General features: G+C 39.0%; 1 protein-coding gene across 3 annotated transcripts in view; it reads left to right on the forward strand.

Annotated features, from left to right (window-relative positions):
• LOC108249944 (NT-3 growth factor receptor-like) overlaps positions 1-12895 on the forward strand; it is a 143595-nt gene that overhangs the window by 71900 nt on the left and 58800 nt on the right. Inside the window, exons 10-11 of one of the 3 annotated variants that reach the window (XM_037980845.1) lie at positions 400-424; positions 12678-12715. In XM_037980845.1, coding sequence (XP_037836773.1) covers positions 400-424; positions 12678-12715 — 63 coding nt within the window. Of the gene's footprint in view, positions 1-399; positions 425-12161; positions 12183-12677; positions 12716-12895 lie in introns of all 3 variants that reach the window. The other 2 variants (XM_017439615.3, XM_017439616.3) reach the window with 2 other exon arrangements.

Below are 12895 nucleotides of genomic sequence, written 5' to 3' on the forward strand. Positions count from 1 at the left end.
GGGGGGTTCTAAAGTCTCCAAGAACCCAGCCTTTAGCATCTTGAGTGCAGGTGGTTGAATGACTGTACCTCTGACCTGTCTGGTTGGAGAACAGGCTGAGCAGGCCAGCAGCACAGTGAATGGAACAACCTTTTCTCTGGCATTGGAGCCTGATGCCTATGTGTTGAGCTCTGATGGCAGGGGCTTCTGCCTCTACTGTTACTGGGTCTACTGGGAATACCCAGTGTGTGTGTGGCCTCTTGACTGCACCCTATTGGGGAGTGGTTGAGGCCTCTCCCTTTGAGATCAGAAAAAGAATGGTAAATGGCATGCACTTATATAGCGCTTTATCTAGTCCAAGGACCCCAAAGCACTTTACACTACAATCATTCACCCATGCTGCAGGCTGACAGAGGTGAGGCTGCCATCACACCGGCGCCACCGAGCCCTCTGACCATCACCAGTAGGCAAGGCAGGTGAAGTGTCTTGCCCAAGGACACAACGGCTGAGACAGTCGGAGTGGGGGGTTTGAACCAGCAACCCTCCGATCACAAGACAAACCCCTACCTCCTGAGCCACTGCCGCTCAGAAGAAAGGGTGAAGAAAAAGCCTTTCACTCCTTCCTCTGGCTTGGCTGCTGGGGAGGGTGAGTTGGCGAATCAGCCTCCTAAAGGATAGGTTGATCAACATCTAAGAGTTGGCATCCTAGTGCTATCACCTTTAAGTCCTAAACAGCATGCATATCAGTTAGGTCTTTCCACAGAAACAGCCTTACATGTTGTTTTGCGAACAGAACGCAGTCTGGCACGTTGACAATATTCGCTGGGCTGCTTCCTGAACATACAGGGACATTTGACAATGTACCTATAGAAGCTATAGAGACAGCACGGGCCAGCAAAGATGTGAATGAGAAAACTACAAATTAGCTTTTTTCCATGCTTTGAACAAGAGAAGCATCTTTAATTCTGGGGGACTGTATGGTAACCATCAGCCTTAGATGGGGCTGTCCACAGGGAGAAGTAATCTTGCCCTTGGCTGTCGACAGCCTACTAAGTGAGTTGAATGCATCCAGACTGTATACACAAGGGTATGCAGATGACTTAGTTATACATATACAGTATAAGGCTTCTGCTTGGTTAGGATATGTAACCTAATGCAGAGGGGACTAAATATAGTATATAGATGGTGCCAGGAGTGTGGGATTTCTATCAACCCAAACAAGACTAAACCCAAACAAGAGTTGTTGTTTTTTTACCCATAAGAGGTCAAGAAAGGGTTACTCACCTCCCAAGTTAAAAGGAGTGAAACTTTCCTTGTCAGAGTTGGTTAGGTTTCTGGGTGTCTATCCAGACAGAAAGCTTAATTGAAAAAGATGTGCATGACAAGTGCAAAAAGACCACAATGGGCTTACATCAGTGCTGAATTGAAGGCAGTCATTGGGGTACCACCTCAAAGTTTGTCAGATGTATCTATACAGCCATAGTCTGCCCCATGCTATGCTATGCTGCTTTAGTGTGGTGGTCCCAAGTCTGGAGACAGAATGGTCAAAAAATACAACTTTGAGCAAAGTTTTCAGACAGCAATTGAAGATAGATCTGGCTGTAGCAACTTCTCTATGGTGGACCTGTCCTCGAATAATTTCTACTCTTTGACAGACAAATCCCTTTTGAAGGGGTCAGCAGGTGCATGAGGGCTGATTTTGCACAACCATAGTGAAAGAGAGTACACTTGCCCACTGGATGGTTTTGCAACTGTATCTCAATCTGCAATATATGCAATCCACCACTGCGTGGCATCTCTCAAAGACCTTAAATGAAGAGAGAGGGAAGTTTTTATATAAAAAAAAAATTCATAGTAAAAAAAAATATATTAAAAGCTGTTATTAGAGATCTCAAAGTGCAACTCTTAAGATAAGATAAACTTTATTGATCCCACAAAGGGTAAATTTGCACGTTACTGCAGCTCAATACAGAAAAGTTGAGATGAAAAAAGAAAACACTATGCACCTATAATAAATAGCAATGTACATCATATACACATAAATATATATATATATATATATATATATATATATATATATATATATATATATATATATATATATATATATATATATATATTAACCAAATATACATCTACACACATGTACATCAATGAACACTATATATACACATATAACAGTACAGTAATAAATACAGTAAATAAATTAAATTTATATGGAGGGTGTTCGCAAAGTGATTGCAGTGGAGGTGAAGTGTCCAAGTGACTCATAACATCATGTTGTGTTATACAGCCTAACTGCAGTTGGGATGAATGATCTACGGAAGCGCTCCGTTCTGCAGCGAGGATGTTTGAGTCTCTGGCTGAAGGAGCTGCTCATCCTTCCCACAGTTTCATGCAGAGGGTGGCGGGGGTTGTCTATGATGGCTGTCAGCTTAGCTAACATCCTCCTCTCACCCATCACTACCACAGGCTCCAGAGGACACCCCAGTACAGAACTTGACCTCCGTACTAGTTTGTCTATCCTGTTCCTGTCCCTTTCAGTACATCCAGCCCCCCAGCAGACCACTCCATAGAAGAAGGCAGATGCAACCACTGTATCGTAGAAGGTCTTTAACAGAGTCCTGCATACACCGAAGGACCTCAGTCTCCGCAGCAGGTGGAGTCGACTCTGGCTCTTCTTATACAGGACGTCTGTGTTAGTAGACCAGTCCAGCTTGTTGTTGAGGTGAACACCCAGGTACTTGTAAGAGTCCACTGAATCAATGTCCTTTCCCTGGATGTTCACCGGTGCTGTAGGGGATGACTTCCTCCTGAGGTCAATGACCATCTCCTTCGTTTTGCTGGCGTTGATTTGGAGAGCGTTGGTCTCACACCAGCCAACAAAGTCACTGATGACCCCCCTGTATTCTTCATCGTTCCAGTCTGATACGCATCCAACGATGGCTGTATCATCCGAGAACTTCTGAAGGTGGCAGTGGTTCTTTTTTTTTTTAGCATACTGTGATTGTTGTTTTGTAGCACTTTGAGATTTTTTGCTAATGAAAAGTACATTACAAAGAAAATTCATATTTTTTATTATTATTATTAACAGCATTACTACTGATCAAAATAACATTTTTGCTAATGACAAATTATATATTTACAGTCACATTATTACAAATAAAATTGAAGATAATTCTGGTTGTGCTTAATAAAAGATAGCTTAAAATCTTTAAAAATTAATGAAAGGTTAAAATGAATGACTTAACATTTATTGGTCAGAGTGGATATGTATTGCAGATATCTTTCAAATCAAAATGAAACAGAGTTCTTACAAGGAGAAACTCACATTTTAGATATTATCAACAATTATTAGGCATATGTTTTATTTTAGATATCTAGTAATGTTGTTTGCCAGATTGTCCTACTGATATTACAAGCCAGGTTTGTAAGATTTTCACAAGTCCTTTTTTTTGTTTGTTTGTTTTTAGCAAGCCTAGGATCACTGTGTTTGATTTGTGACTTTTGAACCTGCATGAGATTATACTATGAGTACAAATGACATCTTATCTAATGTATTACGAAAAGAGTTGTGTGCTGTTACCAGACAAGATCATAAGAATCTTTTTTATAGTAATAATTATTAAAGTTAATAACCTTTTATTATTATTAACCTATTATTATTATTAAATTAGAACAATAGATACACTGCCTGGCCCAAAAAACAGTTGCCACCAAGAAAAAAGGTTACAGACTCTATTTTGTTGGATTGCCTTTAGCTTTGATTAAATCACACATTCACTGTGGCATTGCTTTAAAAGACTTTTGCAATGTTACAAGATTTATTTCCATCCAGTGTTGCATTCATTTTTTTCCAAGATCTTGCATTGATGATGGTAGCGTCTGATCGCTGTGCAAAGCCTTCTCCAGCACATCCCAAAGATTCTCAATGGGGTTGAGGTCTGTACTCTGTGGTGGCCAATCCATGTGTGAAGATGATGTCTCATGCTCCCTGAACCACTCTTTCACAATTTGAGCCCAATGAATCCTAGCATTGTCATCTTGGAATATGCTTGTACCTTCAGGGAAGAAAAAATCCATTAATGGAATAACCTGGTCATTCAATATATTCAGGTAGTCAGCTGACCTCATTCTTTGAGCACATACTGTTGCTGAACCTAGACCTGACCAACTGCAGCAACCCCAGATCATAGCACTGCCCCCACAGGCTTGTACAGTAGGCACTAGGCATGATGGGTGCATCACTTCACCTGCCTCTCTTCTTACCCTGATGCACCCATTACTCTGGAACAGGATAAATTTGGACTCATCAGACCACATGACCTTCTTCCATTGCTCCAGAGTCCAATCTTTATGCTCCCTAGCAAATTGAAGCCTTTTTTTCTGGTTAGCCTCACTGATTAGTGGTTTTCTTAAGGCTACACAGCTGTTCAGTCCCAATCCTTTGAGTTCCCTTTGCATTGTGCGTGTGGAAATGCTCTTGCTTTTACTATTAAACGTAGGCCGGAGTTCTACTGTTGTTTTTCTTTGATTTGATTTCACCAAATGTTTAAGTGATCGCCGATCACGATCATTCAGGATTTTTTTCCGGCCACATTTCTTCCTCGAAGATGATGGGTCTCCACTATACTTCCAGTTTTTAATAATGCATTTTACAGTTCTTAATCCAATTTTAGTAGTTTCTGCAATCTCCTTAGATGTTTTCTCTGCTTGATGCATGCCAATGGTTTAACCCTTCACAAACAGACTGAAATTCTTTCCACAACCACGAGATGTCTTTTGACATGGTTGTTTAAGAAATGAGAAGCAACTCATTGCACCAGTTGGGGTTAAATAACTTGTTACCAGCTGAAACATAATTGCCCATGCAGTAATTATCCAATAGGAGGCTCGTACCAATTTGATTAATTAAATCCAGGTGGAGACTTTTTTGGGGGGCCAGGCAGTGTATATACAATACATTTCCAGACTGTTCAGTAACTGGTATGTCAACTACTTTAACTTTTGAAGGATTTATAGGTAGTTTAATTTAATTTTTACTAATTTATTTGAAATTATCTTAAGTTTTAATGTCTACTATTAAAAATGTGATTGTAAAAATCTTTAATTTCAATTCTGACATTAAAAATGTTGTGACAATGAAAAACGCTAATATTGAAATCTGAAATGAGTAAATAGATATAGATGTGTGGTTTCAATATATTAATATAGTCATACAATTTTGCTCATGTAACTAGATCTGACACACAGACCACAGTCTGTGCGCATCAGCAGCAGGACCTCAAGTACAGTCATGCTGAGCAAAGGCGTCTCCCAGGGATGTGTACCCTCTGCTCATGGCATGGTTGCCCTGCAAAGTCCAAATCCATCATCATCGTAAAGTTTGCTGTTGACAACAGTTGTGGGTCCCATAAGCAATAATAATGAAGGTTCAAACAGAGAGGAAGTGGCACACCTGATGAGCTGGTGCCAGAACAACCTGTTACTGAATATGCACAAAAGTAAAAAGGGAGGAAACATGCTGATTACCAACCCCTGAACATCATATACTCTGAGGTGAAAACAATCAAAACCACCATTTTCTTGGAAGCTGACATTCTAATGACCTCACCTGGACCACAAATACCAGTTAAACTGTGAAGAAGGCACAGTATTGTCTTTTACGCTCTATAAAGACTGAAGACAAGTGTTATCACTACCTGTATCACCATATGATTTCCCACCTCTTCCTGCTACTATCAAGCAGGAGGTTTCACAGTATCAAAACATATCTTACAAGTATTGTTGCAGTTGTAAATTAAATAAGGAGATGGCAGTTGAACTCACAAACTTTATTACACAGGTGAGGTGACACCAGGCGCCATTACAGAACTGTGTTCAGTTTTATCTTCTGCATTCTTATGCTTCTACATCTTCTACAGTTCCCCTAACAGTCTCTTCTGCCTTATACGGTCACAGCAGTGCCATCTAGTAACAAGAAGTATTATCAGCAACATAAATGCATTCAGTGAGTAAACCTCAGAACACAATGACATGGTTCTCAAACAGCTTCTTCCCCCCGGCCATCAGGGTCTTTAACACACACACACACACACAAACACTTGACCTTCAATCCCCCTTCTTACATCTCGCTGGATTGTGTACTTGCACTTTAAAAATTTAATGCACCTTCTACTGCATTGTCCAAAATTGCTTATACTGCTCGCTTTGTAGCCTTTTTTTTGCTTATGTTGGACAGAGCAACATTTTCTTTAACCCTCTGGGGTCCAGAGTAAAATGATTGTTCATTCATATTTTACCCTAAAATGGTTTAAACAGACATGTTTGGCATCTTTTTTAGCACAACCTCCCAAGTGTGAATGTCAAGTCAATTTTTACTTTTGATCTACTGTATAAACACAATAGACTTAAAATTCCACAAAAAAACATAAAATCTGAGAAGATTTTTATTTTTTTTATGTGATAAGTTTCTATGTCCTGCTCAGGACCAGTCAGGTAAATGTTACATGATGTGGATCTGAATCTGTCTCATGACATTATTTTGGTTGGAAGGGGCACAGGCAAAATGTGCTTCTGTTTCAAGTAATCCAACATGTGAATCAGGAGACAAAACATCTATACAAATCTTCCATGTTCATGTCAGTCTAGATTTATTTTTTCCCCATTCTCTTTATTTTTTTCCCTCTTCTTAAACAAATAATGGATTGATTAGTTTATCAACGACGTCCTCATTGTCTGTCTTAGACTTTTTTGTTGTTGTTGTTTATTTTTCTCCATCTCTGCCTTTAGCTTCTCCTTTTGTCTGACAAGGCCCTGACTGTGGCTCTATCATCTCTGAGTCAGAGCCTGTCCACCACCTCAAACAGAGGCTGGAGCTCCATGTTCAAATATTGCCTCATTGTTTTGACTTAAACTGTCATAAAGCGGGGAGACGGAGGCGAACCTAGAATGCAGACTCATTTTTCAAAAGGGAAACTAACTTATTAAAGTAAAACACTAACAAAACAAACGGCTGACATGGCAGCAAAAAGAAAACTAACAATAACAAAATATCCAAAACAACGGCAAAGCAAGGCAAAAGCAAGGCATGGAATGAGAGGAAAACAACGAGCATGGCATGAACAAGAAGAATGACCCAGAGAGGAGTGATTAAAAAGTGACCGGTTTTTAAAGACTGAGGATAATGAGGTAAATAAGCACTGGTGAGTGATAATGATTACTGACAGGTGGAGATGGGCGTGGCAGACGTGACTGGAAAAGTACTGGGGAGGTGAATAGTGACAAGACATGAAATCCAAAAGACAACTAAACCAAAACAGCAAGAACAAAAAACACCAAACAAAGAACCAAAACCCAAAAACATTGACATTCATGACATAAACACACTAAAACTGACTAAACCTAACACTAAACACACTACACTACACCCTAAATATAAAACCCAAACACGCTAATTATCACAAATCTCATTACTTATTCCCGCGTTTGCTGTTTGTTTTTTTTTTCTGTTTGCTTGTTTGTTTTGTATTAGAGTTTTTGTCACTGCCAAACGTCTTTCAACTTTTGCGTCTTCTTCTTCCTGTAGATTTTTGGGTGCTTGATTAATAACTTCGGGCTTCAGTCAGAATGGAAATAATGTTTTTGGGGTGAGAACGGATAGAGGATGGGGTGTTTTCTGCATGAAGTGAAGTGAAGTGAAGTGAAGTGAAGTGAAGTGAAGTGAAGTGAAGTGAGATTTATCTATATAGCACTTTTCAGCAACAGGACAATCCAAAGTGCTTTACACAGAAATAAAAACAGAATCCAATACAGCAAATACACAATGAAACAAAAAAAGAAAGAAAAAAAACACATCAATCATGTGTAATCTAAATGAAATATAGGATAATCTAAATAAAATCACGAAACCAGACATATCTAAACATGAGCTAAGACAGTCAAAATAGTAGCTAAAATAATCTTAAATAAAATCATGATAAAGTTAAAGCTGAACTAAACAACAATTAGGAATCTAATAATCTAACAGTGTCTAAAATATGAGCTAAGATAAACTAAACTAAACTAAATGTACAAGAACTAAACTAAATGTACAGGAAGGCTAAATAAGCTAAAACATGCTAAAACTAATGGTACAAAAGACTTTCTAATTGTACCAAAGGCCCACTAAGCAGCCAACATTAGAATTACTAATTAAAATAGTGAAGGAGGGAAGGAGGAGAGTGAGAGAGATGACTCAGAAACGGCGGAAAGTGTGTGTGTGTGTGTGCCTGTGTAGAGGCGGTGGAAGACGATGTGGTGCATGTTGTATAAGTGTCTGAGTGTGTGTTTTGCATGTAAGTCCATGAATCACCTCACAGAGGCCATTGTCTTTGATAATGATGGAATGTTTATTAGCCAGCCCAGAGCAGATCCACAGATGTCCTTAGGCAGAGGGAGCAGAGCATCTTGTTTACATAGTTCCAGGAGAAATTTGAAGATAGCTGACCAAGGTCAGCCTAGGGGAGCCAAATTCACAAACAAACAGTAATTGTTTTGGTTCAGGCAGACTTATTTTTTGTCTGTCTAAAAAGTCTTGCTGATACTTCTCAATGGCGAATCCAAACAGCCAAATTCCAGGACCATACCGCCTGATTCGAGCAAGCTACTTCCTCCAAGATGTAACCCATTTAATGAGTTCCAGAACCGAAATTCAGTCCAACTTGCGATTCAGCTCCCGTAACCCCACAGTTTGATTGTTGACCACCAAACCCATTAAATGAATTTGACGATAAGTCAGGTAACTGCTTAATCCAAACAGCAGAAATCCTGTTATCAAAAACCCAAATATGTGAAGATTTTCCAAAGACAAAAATTGTCAGACAAACAATTATTCCATTTCCTCCAGGAATCCATTGTGTATCCAGCAAAAAATGTCCCATCAGGGTAAGTCGACTCTCCCAAGTTCTGTCTTCCCCTCAAGAAAATTTGATCAATTGCGTTGAGAGACCAGCTGACCAGATCCATGGTTTAAAAATTTTGGAGGAATATGTAAAAAAGAGGCTCCAAAAGAAAGCAGGCCAGAGAGGTGTGTGTGTGGGGGGGGGGACAATAGTTCAGGAGACAGAGAGAAAAGAAAACATGTCCGCCTTCCACCAGGAGCAGAGTAACAGACAAACAAACATGAGATTCCATCTTTGCTCTTGCCTCAAGCATGGTGTGGGGAAAAGGAGGCAAACCCAGATTGCAGACTCATGGTAAAAAAGGAAAACTAATTTATTACAAAGAATCAAACACAAAGAGCTGACGTGGCAGCAAAAACTAGATACATCTAAGTCCAAAACACGGAGGAGCAACAGGAGGCAAGAAATGAAACTACAAGGAGGTGACAAATGACAATGAACCAGCAGAGAGGTAGAGAACGTGACCAGGTTTTAAACACAGAGGGTGACGAGGTAAATGATGAAGATTGCAGGCAGGTGGAGATGGGCGTGGCAGGAGAACCAGAGATATTGGCTAAGGCACAGGGAACAAAGACACAAGGAACAAGATAACCAAATGAAATAAACAAACTCAAACTAAAACAAGACAAACTGAATACAAAAACCCAAATCCTGACAGCCTCTCACTCTAACACATCATATGACAATGATTTTTAGAAAAATATGTGGCGTGAATTATTTATCATAACTGCTTTTACATGGCCTATCAGCATGACTTAAAAACTGCTGTATGGTTTGAAGTCTGTACTTTTAACACAAATTGAAACAAAGGCTCAGAGAGGGCACATTTTTCTCACTAGAGCGACTAGTCATGTGACTAGGATGTGCCTGTGCATCCATGGACTCCAAACAGTTAACTTTATATTGTATATGTAGCAAAATGACAATAAACCTGATCTGATTTGATTTGATCAGGTGGACTGACACATTCAGGAGCCTCATCACCATCAATATAATATACAGGTTGTATCTATGCTCAGCACACCAACATTTGCATTGTAACGCAGATGTTTAATTGAGAAAACAGCGACAAACCAAACAACATTATGAAAGTGTTTATTATTAGCTAATAAAGCATTCTTTATTAGCTAACAAAAACTTACTAAGTTTTTGTTTGCTGCCACATCAGCCCTTTGTTTTCTTCATTAATAAATTAGTTTTATTTTTGAGTTCTTTGTGTTGGTCTGCAATCTAGGTCCTAATTGGCGGGATTTGAGTTTTTGTGTTTCAGTTTATTGTTTCTACTATCTTGTTTCTGTTTGAGTTATTGTTCAGTTTAGTTCTTGTTCTTGCTTGCTGTCACTATCCACTCCTCCTCTGTCATTCATTTGTCTAACTGCCACGCCCACTTCCACCTGCCCCGAGTTCTGGTAATCAATCCACCTGTGCCCACTTTCCTAATCACCTCCTGTGTTTTAAAAACCCGGTCAACTCTTACACACGCCGCTGGTTCATTGCTTTTGGTTCCCTGCTTGTTGCCCTTTGTCCAGGTTTCATCGCTCCATGCTTCGTTTATTTATGTTTGTATTTATTTCTGTTTTTTTGCTGCCATGTCAGCCTTTTTGTTTTGTTTTAAATTAGTTTTTTTTTAAATGAGTCTGCACTCTGGGTTCGTTTCCGTTTCCCCTCACCTCGGCACAAATCCTCCATCTACAAACCTGTCAGAATGAATCAATTTGCTGCAGCACTCCCTGTGTCTCTATCGGCTGGTGCGTGCTCCACGTCTCCATCGACTGCAGTACCATTCTTTGCTCGCTATCAACCACCCATGGTTTTCAGCCATTTCCACTCTCCGAGCCCCGGCTCTGCAAACCCCTAGACTCAGCTCTCTGAGCCCCCCAGGGACTCCAGTCCTTCCAAGCACTGCCCTTCAGAGTCTTCAGTCCCTACACCACTGAATGTAGAGTCTTCAGTGCCTTCTGTGCCTCCTTCCTCTGTGGTCCCCCAACTCTCAACCTCTCTAGGGCCACTCTTAACTTCTCCAGAGCCGGTCTCAGCTTCTCCAAGGCTGGTCTCAGTCTCTCTGAGACTTCACTCCTCAAGGTCTTCAGGGGTCCCTTGATCCCTACCTGCCTGCATCTCAGTGGAGGTTGACAACTCTTATCAGGATGCTCCAGAGGAAGTCAAGGATGATGCCTCTCACCAGGCTGCTCAAGAGATGGTCGAGAGCAACATCTCTCACAAAGCCACTCCAGAGAGGCTAAAGACGACGACGCCTCGCACTTTGTCTCTGGGACTTTGACTAGGCTTTACTTTTAAATAAAAGTAAATAGTTTTAAAGGTATAACTTACAAAACCAAAAGTTCTAGGACAATGTTCCTGATCTAGCCAATAGTTTTGATATAGGAATGGTTAAAATAGCACAAAGCATGCAGAAGTAGTTTGACTGAAAAAAAGACAACAAAAAAACATATGAACTATAAACAGAAAAACAATATTGTGAAAGGTTTAGAATTTTACAAAGGCTTTCATACTTTGTACAACTTTATAATAAGGGTACCTTATAAGTTATTTGAAAAAAGATAATGATTCAACTGTAAGCATATAAGAAACTAATAATGAGTCATTTCAGTGTATCTGTTAAAAAAGGAAAATACTGATTAGTTACTTGCAATCAGTAAGCATTTATTTATTGGTCCTCACCATTCTCACTGTTTACCTGTAGTCTCTATAAGTTAGATTTTAAATCGCAAACATCTGTCATTAAGTTGCCTGAAGGTAAATACTACTGACATCTGTAAATCCAAAGTTTGTTTTGACAAACCACCTTGTTGCTGAAAAGTGCTACATAAATAAATTTGACTTGGACTTTTGACCTTCGTAAAAAAGGAGGGTCAGCAAATAGGAGAAAGTAATATTTACCTGAATAAAAATACAACAAATAGTGAGCCTATTTAAATATATGAGCACTGTTTTACAACTATTTTTAAGATGCTTATTAATGCTTTATAAAGTGTTTGCAAACTCACAATTAACCCATTTATAAAGCCTTATTAAATAATTGATAAACGTATTATTTTTGTTAATTTGTATTCTTTTTGTTTACATGTAGCCATTAGCCATTATTGGTTTCATGTTTTCTCAAATGTGCTTGTGTTTCTCCTGTAAATATATGTTGAAATATTCAATGTAATTACATATTAAGTGTATAAATATAATCTATACATTATTGTTCTAATAATTTGCTTTTTTTATGCCTAGAACCAGATGACTATTATACTGGTAAGTGCTTGCATAAAAGTGTTTTAAGAAGCTCTCAGACACTGCCACACTATAATTAGCTCAAAATCTGAATTGAAAAGTTATAGCAATTTTTGTGCTTGCTAATATTGATTAGCTGACAGCCATTTTTGAATGGTGTTGTCTCCAAAGGGTAATCAGTTGTAGATGTACATCCAGTTATTACTTTCTGAAAGTTTCATTAAAATTCATCCAGTGGTTTATGAGATATTTTGCTAACACTACAGACAAACAAAACACCTGCATTCAAACATTTTCACTTCTTCCCCTTCAGCTGCAAGTGTTAAAAACAGAGACCATATTACATTTTTTAACTGAAGTTTAGTAACTTAAACAGTGTTGTCTGTCACTGTTTTTTATTTTGTTTTGATTCAGATGTGAGTAGTTCTGTGACTGATGTGGGGGAAAATATTTCAAAATATATCTCCAAAGTTTACCTGCAGAAACAGCTGGACAGTAAACTTTTCTGTTTTCCAGTAGCTGCAACTTCCAAACCAGAGGAAGATGCTTCGGGGGTGAGTGACTGAAAGCAAAACATGTTGAGTGTGTATTGGAGATAAACCAACTAAAACAAACAACACAAAAACATCTAAACATTTACTACACTCCTGATCAAAATCTTAAGACCAGTCAAAAAATTGCAAGAATTTGCATTTTGCTCTATTGGATCTTAAGAAGGTTCTAAGTAGAGCTTC

The sequence above is a fragment of the Kryptolebias marmoratus genome, linkage group LG17 (assembly GCF_001649575.2).
Source record: "Kryptolebias marmoratus isolate JLee-2015 linkage group LG17, ASM164957v2, whole genome shotgun sequence".
In the NCBI taxonomy this organism is placed as follows: Eukaryota; Metazoa; Chordata; class Actinopteri; order Cyprinodontiformes; family Rivulidae; genus Kryptolebias; species Kryptolebias marmoratus.